Below are 20,905 nucleotides of genomic sequence, written 5' to 3' on the forward strand. Positions count from 1 at the left end.
TATCTATTGCAGGATGGAAAGCAATGCATGTATGCTGCAGAATAGGGAAACAGTTGTTTCTACACCCTAGCTTAGCTTAAGAAGGTTTTGACCAGTGGTGGCTAGATTTTGCTAGTCCTTTTATGCATCTTAATTGACACGGTAGTTTTATACCTATAGTTGACAAAATGGGCAGAGGTTCATGCACATCGAGATGACCAAATTGAAAACACCATTGAATTAGCGTGGGAATGATGCTTATAGACTTGCATTCATCTTAAGGTTGTATAATTATCTAGAGGTTGCCTTGTGGAAATATTGTGCAGAAGATTTATGGACATGATCATAAGTTCAGTGCATGTTATAGTAGAACAAATGAATATATTGTGCTTTTGAGATGATTTTTGTTCTTACATGACATAGGGCTTGTGCCATTGGAAATAAATATTGGATAGATAAACATTTTTGCTACCCTATTCTCATTTCAGATTCATAAAAATGTAGAATAGAGTGTAAATATTTTCATCTTTTTGTGTGGACAAGGTTGATGATTCCTTTGGAATTCAGGGTTTCTTGGCATTGGCAAATAATTAAGTGATTTTGGGACCCTCTTAAAAAAATGTTGTGAGCTTAATTGGAAACAGCTTCTAGGTTAGTGGGCAAAGAAATCAGCTCAATATAAGAAGAAAGCCTGGCATGGTAAATATGTGTGAAAGCAAAATATTAATGAACTTTGGTTTTTGAAATATCTAGATTGATTATGGCCACATTGGATTGGGGTATTTTGAGTATTTCACATTAACAACAATGAAGACATTCCGCTAGTTGAAATGAAGATTATTCATGCCCAGCTGCTTTCTCTCTTGGAATAGCAGCAGAAATATTCACCATCAACCCTTGCTAGCACCACTATTTTATAAGAGACCCTTTTGAAAACAATTTATAGTTGCTTTCAATAATTTCAAGCTATCTAGGTAGGCATATGTAATATATTTGAAGTGGATTTGGGTATATTGTTTCTTGTTGGCATATCACATTAACTGTATCTTTAGTGCACTTTTGGAATTAAAGCAAGAAATGAAAAAGAGGAAGAGGAATTGAAGTTTAAATATCTTTTTCTAACATATTTCTTAGGAGCTAAAGAGAGTAGCGGGCATATTTTATTCTTAATCAAAGGAAAAGGATTATGTATGCATTACTTATGATACTATGGAAGGAAAGAATCGACTATATAATCCCCTTGCCTAATAATTGCCAACTATTGCTTAACTCCTTTATTTTATTCATCTTTTATCAATCAATAGGATCATATTATTTCAATTGTTGAATAATCTATTTGCTATATAGCAGAGTTGGTGCCATATTTGGGCACCAAAAGTATGCTTCTTTTTTTGCCATGAAGTTTTCTGTTGTAGTCCTGCAAAACAAACACTTGAATTCACGAGTCATCTTCAGTGAGCAATACATTTACAAAGTGGAGAGAGATGTGGAGTTTCTTTTAGAAACTAGTTAAGCAATGGTGAATTCCCCGACCAGTTGTCATCCTAATAGGTTGTTCATAAAACTCTAAGCTATTATCAGTATAGAGCTGTGGTAAGTGTGGTATAAAATTCCTGTGAGTTATAGGTTAGGGACAATTTATTCAAGGGGATAACAATTGTTAATTTATGGATAAAGACTTGTTATAAACTTTTGGAAGTTGCAATTAAGCTTCTGCCATAACTTGTGAGTCAAACATCTTTCAAAGAAGTTTCTTTGAGAGTAATATGTTTGTCCCCTTACATTATATTCAGTCATGTGAATGGTACAATGGATTCATTAATTTATGCTGGGCCCCATTTCAAAGAACTGGTGAAAGATGACCATTTAAATTAGTGTCATGTTTGGCCCACCATATTTTGTGTCCTAATATTAATGTGTTGAAAATTGAGGGCTTGTATATTCACTAGAGTAGGACAAAAACCTTATTCTACCACTGATAAGGGAATTATGTCTCATGTTCAATTTTGTGATCCAAATAAGTGTAGAGTCCCACTTTTGAATATGATGTATATAGTTGTTTCAAAATAAAAAGTTTAGTGAAGGGGCCCACCCTTTTTCAATGTTGCAAGCATTTGTGGTAGGGTGAATTACTTTGTGGCCCACTATTTGTAGTTTTTAACGAACTGACAGTTTTCCAACCTTAAAGGTAAAGTTAGTTTAGGTCATGGTTTCATCTATAAAAGTTTCTTATGCGTTAGTAGGTCTAGTTAGTCAAATTGGCTGATCCAAGTTGATGGCTGGTAGTTCTTAATTTCTTGTTACCACTAATGGAGTTGTGTTGTAGAGAATAACTATGAAATATATGAGAGGTCAATGTTTTCCATTTGGGCCAACTTTTTATTTTGGCGCTGACTTTATATTTCTATTGCTTTGCATACCATCTATGATATGATTCTATTTCTGAATGCTTCTTTTAATAAGAGAAGTGTATAATTATAGGCTAAACTATAATAAAGGCAGTTAATGTTTCAAACTCTTAAATTTCGGCTACATGTCTTTTTAATCCATTCTTATCTACCTTTTGTCTGGGAGTTCTCTCTTTGATAGTGGCCAGCCCTTTATTCCAGAACCAATTTTATTTTCATGTGTGATCACTTTAATTTTGCTTAACATATTATCTACTTCCATTTTACGCGAATACAATTCTTTATCTAGATTAATTTCTGTTAAAGATGCATTATTTTATAATGTTGAGATGAGAAAATCATGTCATGAACATTGGGTGCTTGCCAGGAAAGCAGAGTAATATGGTCTTTATATGTGGTACATTGTAGTGGGAGGTGTTATGGCACTGGGTGCAAACTGAGGTAGATGCGCACACTGGCTTAACTGTGTGTTCTTCATTTTTACACTAGGAGATGAAATTCAAGGTTAACTTAGTGGTGATACAAAATACCGTATATGCTAAGCTCTTAAATTGACTGAAATTTTTCACCATCAACTAATACTTATCATGGACCTATTATTTGTCAGGAGCATCCATCAATAATTTAATATTGCATTGTTTTATTGTTTCATTTCCTGGGTATGCAACAACTCCCAAGGGAAAAGTAGGCTCCTGAATAAGTAACTACTAGCAATTTAGGCACCCTTCAAGCTTATGCAATTAATTGTTTAACTAACAATTTGAAGATAAATATTGATGTATTTGTGAAGAATATTTCTGTATTACTAATCTTAAGTGTTCAGTATATAGTAATAAATTACAATATTCCTCAAAAGACTACATCAATGACTTACAAATAGCATGGATTCTTGACTATTAGTGCCCATAAATAAAATAGGTTGCTACACGATAGATGAGATCCTTATTCAGCGATCACATGGAGAGGAAATCTTGCTTGGGATTACTGGATGATTAGAGACAGTTGCAAGTTGTGTTGGCACATTATTTAGTTGATTGCTATTGGTTCCTGTGGAATTCAATGTGTAAGGATGCTTTTCAAGAGGAATCCATGCCCTCTCATCCTAGGGAAATTTCAAGTGAGCTGAATGTGCTAGTAAAAATTTATTGTATGTTATTTCTGGATTCAATTGTGTAAGAACTTTTTAGTATTTTGCATCAACGTTTCAGATCTTACTCCGTGATCCATCATCAGAATGATAGAAAGCTTCTGGAGAAAAATAATTGTTTTGCAGACCAAGACTAGGTAAAAAGAGTCAGGGGTGGGTTAAGGGTGAAGATTACATGTGATTCAAAGTTTATAAATACTAAGATAAATTGAGAGAAATTAAATAAAAACTAATTGGAAATAAATTTAATTAAACAAAGATAATACCATTTAAAAAATAGATAAATAAGCGAATTAAACTTATATATTGATATATATGCATATACTTAAATAAACTTAATTTACGGTATGCCATCTATAAGATGCATATGCCTAATATATATCAAAATGACATATGCATATAATCCTCAGCTTAAAGTAGAACACTGTTTAACCACCAAATATTAATTGCATTGCAGTCTACTCTATAAAATAAGGCATATGCATCTTACATGGTCTACCATAAAATAAATGTATTGGTGATTTTGATATCTACTTAGCTTTTATTTAATTTTTCTCAATTTATTATAGCCTTTAATTATAAACTTTGAATCATGTGTAACCTTCACTTTTACCCCACACCTAACTTTTTTTATCTAGTTTTGGTCTGCAAAACAATTATTTTTCTCCTACAGCTCTCTATCATCCTGATGTGTATCATGGAGTGTGATCCAAAATGTTGATGCACAATACTAAATAGTTCTCCAAAAATAACATACAATAAATATTATGGGCTGTGGAAATTTGATGTTTTTAATTAAATTCAAATTGTTTTCATAAATATGTTGAATCTTGGCCCCTTGGTGCACAAGCTCAAATGTTAGGTTTTTGGTTTTTAAGGAAGAGATTTTCCTTGTGACCCTTCTGTTAAACTTTACTCTTTGTCCTGTGAAATAATATGTTTCATATATGACAAAAAAAATTAAACAAGAGAAAGACGGGAAGGGAAGAGGCAGAAAGGCAAACTGATGGGTTAGGAAGGGAATTATATTAAATTCAACCTAACAAAGTAAGGGCAAGTAGAGAAGAGTAACTTATAATATTTGGTTATGACCCTTTCTGTCCAATTACATCACGTCAGGAAAAGATACAAACACAAGCAATGTAGCTGTAGTGTATGCATAAATCCTTCATACTTGAATGGATGAATGCCACTAAATTGAAATGCCTTAGTAGTATAAAGGAACAGAGTTACTATGCTTCATGTACGTGGTCTGAAGTCATGAAGCAATTTCAGGTTAATATTTAAAATACAATGGATATCATATTAAAGGCATTGCTTCTATGTGAAAATACTCACTTATGTGGACTGTCCTTAAATTTTAACCATACATTTCTTACTAGAATAAGAAAACTAATTCCAGAAAGCTAATGTGTATGTGAAAGATTTGTGGGGATTCACCATTAAGCTGTTATTAATTAAGTTGCCAAAGGTGGTTGTGAGATTATTAAATATTGTTAAGATTGGTGATAATGTTATGATATATAGATGTGAATCATCATATAAGCCTTTTGTTATCACACAAATGCTTGTTATTTCCATAAAAGCTTTCATTAAGTTTGATTATATTTTTATCAATTCTTTTCATGGCATTAGTAATGAGTCTGCACTCTTAAAAATAGCAATTAAGATGGTATGGATTAGTTCTAAAAATATGATTTTTAGAAATTCAACTCGTGAAATTGTTAGAGGAGAAATTGCTTTTTTGCAATAATCTTCTAGTCTGTAGTATAAAGATTCCTCTTGGAATTTATTCAGTGGCTCCCAAGGATAGAATGCACAGTATTAAACCCACAGAAAAGGAAACAAAAGACTTGCGAATTTTGCATCTTACAGGGTGTTTTAAAAATCTTTATTGTTTCAAGATTAGATTTTCTGTGGCTCTTTTTTGTTGCCAGTTTACCAGGCCAGGAGGCTGATGGAATATCGGGGGGGAGTAGGCTTCAATGGAACTAAATTTTGTTTTACTATAAAGCTGAGGAATATATTTAGGTGACATACACTACTAGGCACAAATAATAATTATTCAATGAAAGGTGCAAATATGTTGACGCTTTTAAGTTTTTTAAGATGTGACAATCATCCCTAGGACATTTAATTTCAATTTGGAAATCTTATCAAAATATTTACAATTTTTAATGATGAGGCTACCATAGCTTTTGAAAAGGGAATTGATGGGCTAGAAAGCATAGTTGAAGCAGCAAATATGTATGCAGGAGCTAAGGGATCAGGTGATTGTTGCAAAATCATAAGAACAAAAATTGCAATGCAAATTGCAAACACCTTAGCTAGCTTCTGATTAAAGCAGACCAACCATTGTGTACTTCTAATGTCTGTTGCGCTTGCTTTAACAAAATAATGAAGGGGGAGGATTCAAAATAGTTTAAGTATATGTTAAAGAAGATGCTTTTCGGGATTTGGGTAAAAGAAAGGAAGCTTCAATGTGCTCCTATTTCCTTTGGGATTTCATATTGAACTTATCATGCCCATGAAAAGGATGTGCTTTGGGTAGAAAATACTATTTTGAGATGCAGGGGAATATTTCAGAGAAGAATGCAAGAAAGATCATATCATCCACAAAGGTCACTGGGACTAGATACAAAGATTTTACGATCTAAAGAGTAAATAAACACCAACACCATGTAAACATAACCTGAGGGAAAAAACACAAAATGGGTCAATTCCAAGCAATATAATCCAAGGACAAATAGTTATGAAAGTTAAAAATCCCTCTTGGAAACAAGGATCTTGATCCAAAGTTGAGTAATTGTAGTTGGTTGTTTTCATTTGTAATTCAATTGTAAGGTATGTATGAACAATAAAACACTCAAAGAAGACTGAGACACTCACACTTATTCTTCAAAGGCAAAGACTAGGACTCAAAAGTGAGTAAATATTAATGCTGCTAGGTAAAACCAAGTTGGAGCAAGTTGATGGAGGCCCAAGCTGTCAACTTTGCCACGCCTGTTTGTTGATCATCAAACTCTCTAATATTAGGGCTAGGTTGGTTTGATTACTGGAATAGGTAATTAGGTTGAGACTGGTGTGTTCAAGAAGATGTTTTCAACTTACAAGAATAGTGATACTGTTTTATGATGTTTATTATGTCACATGAGAAGGGACATCAGTTGGACACAGGTACATGTTTTTCTTCTTGCATCTGCATATTGATGAAATGCGCATATCTTTTGCTGACCAATGTATTCATTACTTTCCTCTTCTCCATAATAGTCAATGCTGTATTCTTTTCTCTTTTAAATATCAAAATGTTGTTTTTTTGCAATCTTTATTCATTGTATTTGGCTGAAATCCATTTGAGATATGTATCCCTAGTTTATGGATGGTTCTGTCTAGCCATAGAGTGCTGTTATCTATAATCTTGGTATGATGTTTAGCAGGGGAAGAAGTCTTATTTGAACACTTTTTACCTGGTTAATTTCCTAGTTGTCTTGCAGATATGCTCAACTATAGTTCCAGCAGCAACAGTAGGTCCCGATGAGCCACATGTTGCAAGTACAGCATGGCCTGATGATGGATTGCTGGAGAAGCAAGGTCTGGAATTTTGGGAGAATGAAATCAAAGGAGTTGATTTGGAAGGATTCTTAATCTCTAAACTTCCATCTCATCCGAAGGTTTACCGGGGGCAACTTCAGAATGGACTCCGATATGTTATTCTCCCAAACAAAGTTCCTCCTAACAGGTAGTTAAATTGGGAGTTATTATTTTGAATAAACATGCAATATTGTAGCATTTAAATCAATAAAAGTTTTCAAGCATTCTAATATTCTGTTGAACCAGTTACTGACTTATGTCATCCCAGTGTATTCGAGTCAGAGATAGAATAAAATAGGAACTTTGTATTCCTCTCCACGTTCAGTTTTTTGTTCACATTAATAAACCTTGTGGTCTGTTGTTTTCCTTTATAACCTATTCATGTAATTAGCGACAGTAGATCTGCAAAAAGGTTTAATCTGAGTCTGTCTGCACCAAGAAAATCCTTGAAAGTCTGTTCTTTTCCTCCTTTAAAACTTATCTTCAAATTAAGTTATCCCAAAGAGTATATAAGTGATTGTTGAAGCACTCTTTTGCTTAAAATATTAATCTGTAAGGTGTTCAATAAGCACTTTATAGGCAGAAAAGTTAGTCCTTGCATTTTGCTTGCTAGTTAATATATTATTATGACGAGTTCAATCATATTGTAAATGAAGTTATCAGTGATAGTTTTGAAGAGTTACATGGAAATATTCTTATGAGAGGTTCTGATTGATAAATCTTCTGTTGTATAAAAATGATCTCTTGATATCAACAAAATCATTGTGTGCATTTGCTTTTATATTTTTCTATCTGCTGCATATTGCTGTTATGTCTTCTGTTAATTTTATGCATGCTGAATATATCTCAGTATTATTGAGTAGGTTGGACCTTTGGATGTCAACATTGGTGATCTTGATGTGCTGCTTGAGATCAGTTATGCGATTGTGATTTTGAATTCCAACGAATTTATGGAGACAGGCTAGCAGAAATGCAAGAAGAAGTTCACGAAGTTTGAGGATTAGTGTGCTTGTGCTGAAAGAAACACACAGCTAATATTGACCTAAGTAAAACTTATGTTCAGAAGTTGAGGTAGATGTTTTATATACCCAGCTAGGATATCTGGAAGTGTTCAAGGAGAGACTATTGGAAGAGTTTGATTCCCAAATCTACCTCATCGTCATGTAGGACATGGAATTGATTTTCTATACAGGTAACAAGAGAAGCCTCACTTTGCCAGATAAGTCTTATCGCTAAATTGTTTTGTAGAAATCAGAGAGTCTTCTTTAAAAAGGTAAAGAATGAATTCAAAATGTTCAATGAATCATTAACTAGCAAGGTTCAATGGTTACAAGGATGAAGACCCAATGTCTTATTATGTAAGTTGAGTGTACTATTATAAGGTCAATCTAACAAACAATTACTGTTGACATAAGTAGATAGGAGATTGTTTGGGGTACCCTACAACACCATTTTATTAAATGGTATAATCATCTCAAAGACCAAAAGGATACATGGAAAAAGTGTAACGGCCTCTTGACAGAATTTAAGAATTGGCATGCTGCTGCCCAGTTCTTATATGATATTACTAGCAGTTAACAAGGATGCATGAATCTATAAAGGATTGCAATCTGAGAATGGTAAATCTGCTATTGATTTGGAAAAAATCAGTTGAGGTGGATTTGAAACAATAACACATTTTGAATAGGCTACAAAGTACATTACAAATAAGGTTAATTGTACCAACATTGAATCCATGATAGTTACAATAGCATGTTGGATGTAGAAGAATGATGGCACTTACAAATGCAACATGGAAGTGAAGAGGACTATGAGCCTGGTCACTGTACTTGTAATATAAGCAAGTATAATAAATCAAAACTAGAGAAACCAAGACTTTGATATTTGAAATGGCAGAAAAGAATTAAAATGATGTAACAAAGAAGAATGTCCAGTAAGATCTTGATCTATTTGTAATGTTAAAACACATATATAACATAATGCTCCTTTAATTTGACTAGGCTAAAAGACCACAAGCAGATTGTCATAATGTAACTAACAACCACTGTTGGGATCTTGGAAATCAACAAAGTCAATGGTTCAGTAGTCACAAAAACAGTGATGGTAGGAGTCCAAGATCACCTATAACACCCAGCGAGAAAAGGGGACCTTGATACAATGCTGGAAATGCAATAAGTGAGGACATTTTTCTTGGGAATGTCGCCTTAATTAAAATCAATTTGAAAAGCTATTTGTGGAGTGTGGTCCTAGCAATTGCAATGATGAAGATTGTCTAAAGGTAAAATCCATCAATATTCTGGAGATTGAGAACAATAATGGTGACACTTATTTATGAGCTGTCACGAGCATCTGAGAAATTTTGGAGTTAGATATGTTGTCTGGACAATGGTGTGAGAAGGGTGCCATTCAAGCAATTCATCATACTACCTACAACAAAATGATATGATGTGAATAAGAGAAACCATGCCATCACCTTCCTTAAAGATGGTCAAATCAAGAGAGGGAAGAATCAGATGTGTAATAATGGAGATAAGCTGCAAGAAGGGATTAAAAAATTAAAACACATGAATAAGTTTAGCATGATCAACCACCATTATGATAGATGCATTATCAATTACAGACTTACATTTGCAAATTAAGGATAGAGATTAATCTGTGTCGTTAATCTTTTTCAACTATAATCTAATAAGAAGAGACATTGCCCTTTGTCATGCCCCCTTTTTTCCAAAAATAGAAACTTACTAAAAATAGAAAGTCATCACTGTCCAGAAATAGTAAGTCAAGATTAATGGATAGTTTGAAGAAAAGATAAATATTAATTCAATATATTATTTGTTTTGATGCAAATAAAATTTATCAAACAAATAAATATAAAATTAATGCCCTATTTGGTGGCATTGGTTTTTGGAAAGGTTACTTTGAATCTTTGGCTAAGTTTGAATTTGTTTCCTTCTCAAAAGATATTTAATTTAAATATCTTTCCCACTTTTTGGTGTGAGGTTTTGGGGAAACTTCACTTGGATAGTTTGTTGGCTTTTAGTGTTAATTGGCAATTTTGGTAAAGTTGGCAACTCATGGGGAGTTTGTAGACACTTGGCAAAGGAAAGTTTCCTTTTCCTCGGAAGTTGGATTTTGGTACCCATTTTGGTTTGAATTTGGATATATTGAGAAATTGGACTTTTGGAAAGGATTCTTGTCGCAGATTTCAGCTAAGCTTTGCTTGTTTCTTCAGTGGCTGATAAACTAGTGGAGGAGACTTTTGGATTGGATGTTCATGGTTTCCAAGGTGATCTAAGGACGGGAGTCGAGGAATGCCATTGAATAATCTCATTTTAGAGGTTATCACTGTGCTGAATAGTTGAGGTTTTCTTTAGTTTTGAGTGTGCATGTGTTGCAGAAGTTAATGGCAGCATTGAGGCCTTGGGTTTCTTATAATTTAATGTACTTTCATGATATTTTGTCATTAATAAAGTTGGTTTGAGGTTTGATGAGTTTATCCTGAAGTTTTGTGAGCTTGCAGCACATTTTAACCTTCATATTTGCTCACTATTTTGGGTTTATTTGTAGCAGAAGTATATTTTTGTTTATATCAGCCTCAAGACTATGCTTTTGATGAAAATAATATTCATTTGATATTATTTACCTGCATGTTAATTTTGGTGAAGTTTTGGGCTGATTTGACAATCCGATTGACAAATTAGGTGTATAGTTTGTAAGATTTATTGCTAAATCTTTGTGGGTATTTCAGTTTATTTGGAAAGATTAATTCTTTGAGGGTTTGGAATGTGAAGTAAATTACAATTTTCTGTCCCTTGCTGCAAATTTAAGTTAATTTCGCAAATTCAAGTTAATTTCACAAATTTATCAATTTGGGACAGTACACCCTTTCTATTATGTGCAAAGCATATCTTAATGGTTCAGTCATTACATGCTCTTGATAATTTTCTGAGTGTTAAAAATCCATTTAATAAATATATATATATATATTACCTTACTATTACAAATCTGAGGGATTCAACACAAACAAAACAAAAACATTCTTACACAGCAGTATCATCTGAGTGACAAAGGACATTGAAGAAAAATTTAAAAGTTGACTCATGGGGCAACTGTTTGACATTATGCCTGATTACTAAAGCATCTGAAAGTGAAAAGGAAAAGTCCAAAAATTTGGTCTGAAATCAGGGGTAGTATATTACAGATAGTACAAGGGGCTTTCCTTTATGAGAGAGGCTTAAAAGCTTTGCTTCCAAAAGAAGTGAGTGCACTATATATTCCAGCTGCTGGGAAGTAGGAAATCCAAGTTGGCCCAAAATAAAGTAATTTCCAGATCAGCACCAAAAATGAGAAAATTTAATATTAAATTTAAATTTTAAACTTATTAGTATTTTATAATTTTATACTAATATTTAATTTATTTATTGAATATAGTGTTAATAAACACTTTTGTTTATGGGTTTAGAAGGCCCTAGTTGGCTGACTTAGAGGGGACATGACACTTAGTGCCAAAACTTTCTTACCGTGCATTGGTAACAATAAATGAAAATGTTTAATATTTGTGGATGATAAAAATTCAGCATTTAGTAACTGTTGGCAATTGACACTCATCCGGGCTTATGGTGTTGTCATTGATGGGAACACACATCATTTTGGGTTGGATGCTTATCCGGTATCCTCCGGTATTCAAGATTTAACATCTGGCATTCAAGGAAACCGGCAAGCAAGGGAAACCGGAAAACTAGGAACCAGTATTTGGAGGCCGACATAGAAGATTGATCCGACAAAGGTTTTAGCGGCATCAATCACAAAGATTAATGTTTATATTTTTGTCTAGGCCGACATGTTTTTATCTTTTGTAATATGATTGTAAGCTGACATAAGGCATTCATGTTTATGTATGTAAAGGGTATGTAAGTCAATCCGGCTAGGGCATTTTGATATATAGAGGTGATAGGTTATGTGATATCATGTGAGCGAGATATTGATCGACATAATGCGAATGTAATGATCTATTGTTGGTCTTGGTTATTTGTCAAGAGGATTGGGAAGCGAACAAGGTTATCTGTAAGGAAGGAGATAGTGATAACCGGTACAGTCAGTACTTAAACCGGAACTCATCCGGCATATCAGATGCACACTCAAAGTTCAAAATTTTGTTTGTAATTCAATACTTTATATCTATAGTCAGTGAGGCTCCTTTGTGATGAGTAGTGCGCTCTAGGCAGTGTGCCTTCCTGCATGTGCAAGCCCCTTTTTTATGTAATATTTATTCAGCTGGCCAGTGGATAGATATTGTGGGTCACAAATCCCACCGTGGTTTTTTCTCTTTGAGGTTTTCCACATATAAATTTGTGGTGTTATGGTGTTGATCTTTGTGGTTGCTTTGCTCTTTATCATATCTTGTTTATATGCTTACCGGTTGTTAATTGGTAAAGTATCTAAAGTAATTAAATTATTAATTACCGGTAGAACACTGATTCACCCCACCCTCTCAGTGTTCTTGGATTCCAACAGTAACAATGTAGGAAAATATTCAAATCAATGTTTCCAAAAATGCAAATTTTATCTAGCCTATTTTGTACATGTCTCAAGAAAAGATATCTCATAGTGCTTGTATAGAGGCCTCAATTTTGGACATGATATTTGCTGTCAATCTGGACTTTGGCTCCATTGCCTCTATGATGATGTGGAGGCCTTGAATAGCCTCCTCAACATCCTTGAAGCTTTCAAGAAATAGGAATGCTGAGTTGAGGAAATATGCACAAGCATAAATTGACCTATAAAGTTGTCTTATCCAAATTTGGTTTATGATATCCCAAATAGGCTCATATTTTTCTACCATGTTGCCATGGATACATTTAAAATGCTCCTAGGCTTGGTCTATTACCTTGCAAATGTAGCCCATTCCTAATCTTCTTCCATTAACCCTATAGTGGGGAGAAACCCACAGCTAAATCACCTGTAAAAAGTCAGATAGTTAAAAAATTAACTCTACACTTAAGCCGAATTTGTAAATGAAGAAAATATAAAATCTCTAAACAATAAAGAAGGAAAAAGAGAGAAGTTTAAAGACATATATCTTCAATCTCTTTTGTAGGAGTACACAAATGGGTCTCATCAAATATCAAACAACGAAATTGATCCCAATAGTCATTTTTTGAATAGGATGACTCATTTCAGTTCTAGCAAATAAATATTTTCTTCAAAGAAGCCTTTCCTTGTAGCAAAGACTGCAAGCTAATCCATAAGGTTGAAAAACAAATGACACCAAGTAAAGACCATCTGGTTGTTCATTGTGAACTTTATCATTAAAGGGGTACTTGGAGATGGGTATAAATGTATTTACAGATACTTTGCCCATGCTCCACAATTAACATGATCCGTTCTAGTTTTCCAACGTCCTCCAACGTTAGATCAATGAAATGTGCTGAGTAAGGAGTTCAAAATATGTCAGTCCTCTCTCCATTAGTAATCTTCCTATAACAACATAATTTTCTGCTTTGTTTGTGACTACTTGTAGTACATTTTCCTTCCTCATTCCCTTTAAAAGTTATTCCATAACACGACACAAATAATCTGCATTATTAATCCTCTTTAGAGAATCAGTTGACTTAAATAAGATTGTTCAACCTGAACGAGATGCAACAAATACTTTGCTGCTTCTTGTTGTACATTTTTTTCTTCACTTCCTTTAAAGTTTATTCCGTAATGCCACACAAATAATCTGCATTTTTAATCTTCCCTAGAGCATCAGTTGACATAAAGAAGATTGTACCACCTTAGAAAGATGCAACAACATGATTTGTTGCATTGCTGGTGACTGCTTGTACTATATTTTTCTTCCCCACTTCCTTTAAAAGTTATTCCATGTAATGTCCCCATTTTCGGCTTCTGTAGCAGTGTAGTTGTTGCTGATTTTCCGGGTTTGTGTTAGCTTGTTTAGGGAGGTAATTTGATGGTACTAGAGAGCTGAAATGGTCTAGAGGAGTCATATGACGCTTTCAGATGTTATTTCCGGCTTCTGGTTGGGGCTCCAAGATTCTTGGAGGGAGCATCTATTTATAGTAAGTCACCCGATTGGCTTCATTTGTCATTATTCTTCATCGGGGTCATTTCAGTGTGATCAGATTTCAATTCCGATGCCTCAACAATTTTTGTCAAATTGGTGCATTAATAGTTTATTTTTAAGTATTTTACTAAGGTCGCAAAAATTAATTAAAATTTTTAAAATGCACCTAAGTGTGATAGCTCATCAGAACCGGGGGAATGAGTTTTAAATCTTGGAAGCATAAAATAGGGACCTTGCATGTCAAATTTTCATTATTTTAATGAAGAGATCATTTTCAGTGCTTAAAAGGAGTTTAATTTATAAAGTGACTTTATAAAGGGGTTCTTGGGAGACATAAGTTAATGTTTCTTTATATTTAATAAAGAGACTCTTAAGTGGGTGACTAAAAAGGGGAAATAAAATAAAGGAAAAATTATTTTTCCCACATTGGCAAGGCGGATGGGCAACTTCCAAGATGAAGTTGTAAATGAATTGAAGAGCTCATTCTTGAGTATGTTTGGATGAGTTAAATATCGTGTTGCTGGATTTTTTCAGAAATCTGGTTAGTGGGGTTGGAGGAAGAAATCCCTCATAGCCAGCAATCCCTACACTGTTGGAAGATACAGCCTGGGGATTAATTGGAGGAAAGGTGAAATATGAATTTTGTTTACAGCTATGTTTCCCATTTTTGAAGTTTTGAAGGTTGGCATCTAGGAAGGGTTCGTTTGGAGAAAGTAGAGGTCTGTGCTTGAGATTTATTTGCTGCTGGTTGAATTGCCCCATTTTATTGTTAAAACCATCAAACTTTGAAGCTTATGGCTGTCGTACAGTTTTGAAAATCTTTGGGTTCTCTAGTAGTACAGTTGTCGCTGACTTTCTGGGTTTGTGTCAGCTTGTTCAGGGAGGTAATTTGATGTTACCAGGGAGCTCAGATGGTTTAGAGGAGTCATATGACACTTTCAGATGTTAATTCCAGCTTCTGGTTTGGGCTCCAAGATTCTTGGAGGGAACGTCTATTAATAGTAAGTCACCCGATTGGCCTCATTTGTCATTATTCTTCATCGGGGTCACTCCAGTGCGATCAGATTTCAATTCCGATGCTTCGCGACAATTTTCGTCAAATTGTTGCATTAATAGTTTATTTTTAAGTATTTTAGTAAGGTTGCAAAAAAATAATTAAAATATTTAAAATGCACCTTAGTGTGATAGCTCGTCGGAACCGGGGGAAGGAGTTTTAAATCTTGGAAGCACAAAACAGGGACCTTGCATATCAAATTTTCATTATTTTGATGAAGAGATCATTTTTGGAGCTAAAAAAGAAGTTTGATTTATAATATGATTTTATAAAGGGGGACTTGGGGGACATAATTTAATGTTTCTTTATATTAATTAAAGAGTCTCTTAAGTGGGTGACTAAAAAGGGGAAATAAAATAAAGGAAAAGTTATTTATCCCACATTGGCAAGGAAGATGCGCAACTTCTAAAATGAATTGAAGAGTTCTTTCTTGAGCATGCTTGGATGAGATTAGTATTATGTTGTTGGACTTCTTAGAAATCTGATTATTGGGCTTGGAGGACGAAATCTCTCTTTGCTGACAATCTCTACGCTCTTGGAAGACATAGTTTGGAGATTAAATTTAATGCTTGTATCAAAGAAAAAATCAGGTAACAATGTTCAGGTATTTTCCTTTTTCAATAAGAAGCTTCATACATTTAGGGAAAGATCGATTTGAGGAGATAAGAGCTGAGTTTGAGCTGATATTGGTAAGATAAATCTCTCCTATGCTGGCCGTACTTGATTGCTGATTTGCTTGTGTTGGAGTTGGGCCATTCAAGGCTGGATAGGGGTGCCGTACAGGCTTAATACTGTCCCAGGAGTGCTGTATAGGTCTGAGAATGATCAAGGGGTGCCGTACAGTATTGCTACAGCTGTTAAGGGGTCATACAGGTTTGTAGATAACAGCAGGAGTGTTGAACAGGTCTGGACTAACTTGGAGTAAGTTTGTACATGCCTGGGAATAAGAGGTGCAGAACAGGAACCAGCTGGAAGTGATGTATGGGAATTATTGCTGCTGGTAATACTCCTAGCGTATAGGCATTGAGACTGGAGCAGCGAATAGGTGCTGAAGATAGTATAAAGGAGACCATCAAACTCTTTTGTGTATTGCTCCATAGGGGTATGCTGTAACTTCCTTAATCTCAGGGATACATTGTTGAAAATACAAGGAAGAGACTCTCCAGTTTATATATATGTTTTAACTGATTCTCATTATCAGCAAACTCTTTATTTTTCTATTATATTATTCTGCAAAACTAATGTTGGTGTTCATTGTCTTATTAGCATAACAAGGCTAGGTCAATAGCTACAAACTTCATAATTAATCAAAACACACAAAGAGATCAAATCAGGCTGCCCATCTCAGTGGTAACAAAGCAAGCCAAGTGTTTGACCAAATGTCAAGTGACTCAAACTGAAAAAACTCAAGCCAGATTTGATAGGGGTCTTTACATTCCATAACATCATACACATAAATTAGATTTCTAATCTTCCCTAAAGCATTGATTGACTTCAAGAAGATTCTGCCACTCAAGAAAGATAGTAAAAAATTCAGCAGCATCCTGTTTTTTCTACGAGTCCATCAGTCGTTGGACATGATAGTGCAACCCTGCTTCCTTTAGATAACCTTTGGCTCATCGATAATTGACTTTACATCAGACACCTTACCTGTCAAAACTGGTTCCAGAGATCATCAATAGATGGGCCATTGAACCTTTGACCAGCCATGCCAATTCCAATTGTATCAATCAATTCTTACCAATTAGTAGGAAATTTAGTAAATTGTTTATTGTTTGTAAAAATGTAATGAGAAACTTGTTGAAGACTGCTTAAAGCAGTTTTTTAAATGATCCAATTCATATCATTGATATTCTCTGTTTTAATTGCAGATTTGAGGCCCACATGGAAATCCATGCTGGATCTGTTGATGAGGATGAAGATGAGCAGGGTATCGCCCATATGATTGAACATGTTGCTTTTCTTGGAAGTAAAAAGCGTGAAAAACTTCTAGGGACAGGAGCTCGGTCAAATGCTTATACAGATTTTCATCATACTGTTTTTCACGTTCATTCACCTTTCATGACTAAGGTTGGCTTCATGTATAATTATAATAGTAAATTTATCATTATGAGACAAATATGTAGGTTAGAGCCACAAAATATTGTGCAGTCATTATTGTTCTACAAGCATTATCCTCTATACTCTTCGATATATCTATTTCTTGTCATAAGTTTCTTTATACTATGCCTTGTAATTTAGTGTTTTATCTTCCATCTTTTTTGTCTTCATGTGTTTTTGATACTTCTTTGTTCAGGGCATTTGTTACATGTTAAAGTCCATTTTGGACAAGATTTTGAATTATATAATTCTTGATAATTTACATTATAGTTGAATATCATATTAAATAGTTAAATAATGAGTAATAGTCACATTGTTTATGTACTTTTTATTTATTGTTAGATTAATTTAATACACATATTAATATGTATATGTGCATATGTATGTGTATATGTATATGTATATGTGTATGTGTATATGTATATGTATATGTGTATGTGTATATACATATACACATACACATATACATATACATATACACATACACATATACATATACATATACACATATATATATGTATATGTATATGTATATATACATATACATATACATATACATATACATATATGTATATGTATATATATATGTATATGTATATATATTTTATGTTTGTATTTATATGATTTAGGAGTAATCTTAGGTAGATGACATTTTGTAGCACTCATGACATCCAATCCATATTTTTTGAATCCCAATGGTCCTTTGAGCAACCTGATGGAACCTTGTGAGCAATTTCTCTCCATCTAAAAAAATAAAAATTTATGCAAACAGGATTCTGTAATATACCTATCCCTATGGTAGTTTGAAAAATTTATGGTAACTTATGGTCATCAAAAAAACAAAAATAAAATGCAGGACATTTATTTCACTTTAAAACCCAAACATTTACTTAGATGATCTGTGTTTTCTTGTCAACAATGGGTCAATGTAGAAATTATGGCAGGAAACAGAGTTCCAAAACGTGTATGCCTCAGTTTTGGCACTATTAATCTTGGAGCAGCTTTAGCCAATCTTCTTTTAAGGACAAAGGGTAGCCATTCTAATGTCAAATTGTTAAAACCAAGGGAGGGTTCATCTAGTACTAGAACATCAAATGCCATTGACAAGTATTGTGTGGGTGGAGATTGTGTGATAGTTGCTACTTAAAAGGGAAGTGTATGTTGATCTTGCAGATTGATTAAGGTTGGCAAGCTTGATAGAGTTTGTGGACTCCATAGGAGCTTTGATAGAGCCCTTTCCTTTGGAAGAGTTCTCAACTTTGAAGAAAAGCTGAACATCTATTTCTTTACAAAATAAGAACTAGTTGATTATGAAAGAAATATTTTTGATATATAGGAACTACTAATTGAAGATCCACTACCAATAATGCTAAGGCAAGTTGAACCACTAGTAGGAGAGAGTGATACCAAGGGGGAACCTTTAGTTGACTAGAATAGAGTATGTGTTGTTGTGTAATGCATCATTGTTGAAGGGTCTAGTATAGGGATGTTGTCAATAGTGGTGAGAAATGTTCAACAGATACCTTCCATAAAAGGATAATATTTGGAGGGTCACCTTAGATAAATTCCATAGGTAATCGATCTATTCCATCTATTGAGAAACAAAGGGGTTGAAGTTTAATATTAATGGATTTGAAGATCTTTTGTCATTGTAGGATATGCATTGCCATATAGAGTACCAATCGATAGACAAACCAACAACATTGGTTGAGATGCTAGGGGAACCTCCTCTTGAGGCAATCAAGTAATTGACCCTATGGTCATAATGATGAACCTAGCCGATTAATTGCAGTTATGCACATAGAGATGCTAGGGAGAAAACTTATCAATAACATTGTTTGACAATGGATTTGGTGTGCGTGTCTTTCCATAGGAGACTTGGAGGAGTTCCAGGAGACCCAAAATTTGGCCATCAACCTTCTAGTTGGTAGGAGCAAAACTGTACAATATAAAGTTGTAGAGAGTTCTTGTGGCCCAAACGTTTAATTATTGACATTCAATCATTTATGTTGAATTTTGTAGTCATCTCTTTAAAGAAGGTGGTCATTGGTTGCGATTGGTTAATACCAACCAAAGGTGACTATAATTGGAAAAATAGTTTGATATCCTTTGAAAATAGAGCCCAAAGTATGTAATTGATTTAAAGAACTGAGTAGTGAGCAAAAATGTAGCCTCATTTGAAGATTCATCCGACTCTAATGAAGAATGGTTAGTTTGTGGAAATAGAGTTACCATATCTGATAAAGGGTTTTTGGAGTTACATTCCTATTATGAGGATGAAATCGACTCTCGCAAAGGTCTATTCCATTAGCAAATAGAAGATTATGAAGTCTTCTAGCCTAGTTGTAACTTTGCGGAGATCATGGATATTGATGAATGAAAAAGAAAAGAATGAGCTGATTGTGAAACATATTTCTTCTCTAAATTTATTGAATATAAAGAGGGTAATGCTAAGTTAGATGAGAAGCTTATGCACAAATTTGGTAGTATCCAAGGCATGGATACAAGGATGTATTTGCTTGGACATATAAAGACTTAAAAGAGTTACCATTAGAGATATGTGTTCATAGAATCCCTTTAGTACTTGAAGCACAATTATTGTGGAGGAAAACATATTATATGAATTGAAATGATGCTACAAAAGCACATGAAGGGATTTGATAAAATGCTTGATGAATGTATAATCTTTAAATTGCAAATAAGTGAATGGGTATTCTCGATAGTAATAAGTATGAAGAAAGGATTGGGACAAACAAGAATGTAATTATTTTAGAAGTCTAAATGTAGTCACTATTAAGTACTTTTTTCCTATGCCATTTAAAAATCCTATACTAGAAGAAATGGCAAGACACAAGATTTAATCCTCTATGGACGTTTTTCTAGGTTATAACTAGATTAGCATAATTGGTGAGGATAAAACGAAGACCATGTTTATGGTGGAAGATGTGGTGTATGCATATAATTAGATGCCATTTGGACTTTATAATGGTCCGACCACTTTCTAGTGGATCATTCTACACATGTTTTACAAGATATCAATGGGAAACTTCAAGGCTTGTTTTGGATGTTGGGTTCATTTACACCGATCAAGAGACACATATGTTGGCTCTAACAATGCATGTGATGGTGTAGAGTAGGGGTTTGGATGCAAATGAATGTAGGTTCATGGTATCCCAAGTGATGCTCCTTTACCATGTGTATAAGGCCAGATTGAAGGTAAACCATGATAAAATAAGGGTCATTTTGCAGATGAAGTATCAAGTGATGTCACTAGAATAAAGTCCTCCTTAGGCCATGTTGAATATGACAAGTGACTTATCAAGAATTTTGCACAAGTATCTTATCCCTTGAATGTTCTAGTGAGGAAAGAGACCTTGCTTGTCTAGTCCGACAAACAAGAGCAAGGCCTCAAAGAACTAATGGTAAATTAAATTAGTTCAGCTATCCTTATATATCCAGATTGTGGTAGAGAATTTTCATGTTCATGTTAATGCTTCTAATTTTGTTATTCTAGCTACCCTGGCTCAAGTAGGAGCCTAGGGAGTGTATCATCTCAT

General features: G+C 34.1%; 1 protein-coding gene across 1 annotated transcript in view; it reads left to right on the forward strand.

Moving 5' to 3' along the window:
- Positions 1-20,905, forward strand: part of LOC131046859 (stromal processing peptidase, chloroplastic) — a 193,716-nt gene that overhangs the window by 23,043 nt on the left and 149,768 nt on the right. The window contains exons 3-4 of the mRNA XM_057980653.2: positions 7,029-7,273; positions 17,120-17,318. Coding sequence (XP_057836636.2) covers positions 7,029-7,273; positions 17,120-17,318 — 444 coding nt within the window. The remainder of the gene's footprint in view (positions 1-7,028; positions 7,274-17,119; positions 17,319-20,905) is intronic.

Source organism: Cryptomeria japonica, chromosome 4 (assembly GCF_030272615.1).
Source record: "Cryptomeria japonica chromosome 4, Sugi_1.0, whole genome shotgun sequence".
Taxonomy (NCBI): Eukaryota; Viridiplantae; Streptophyta; class Pinopsida; order Cupressales; family Cupressaceae; genus Cryptomeria; species Cryptomeria japonica.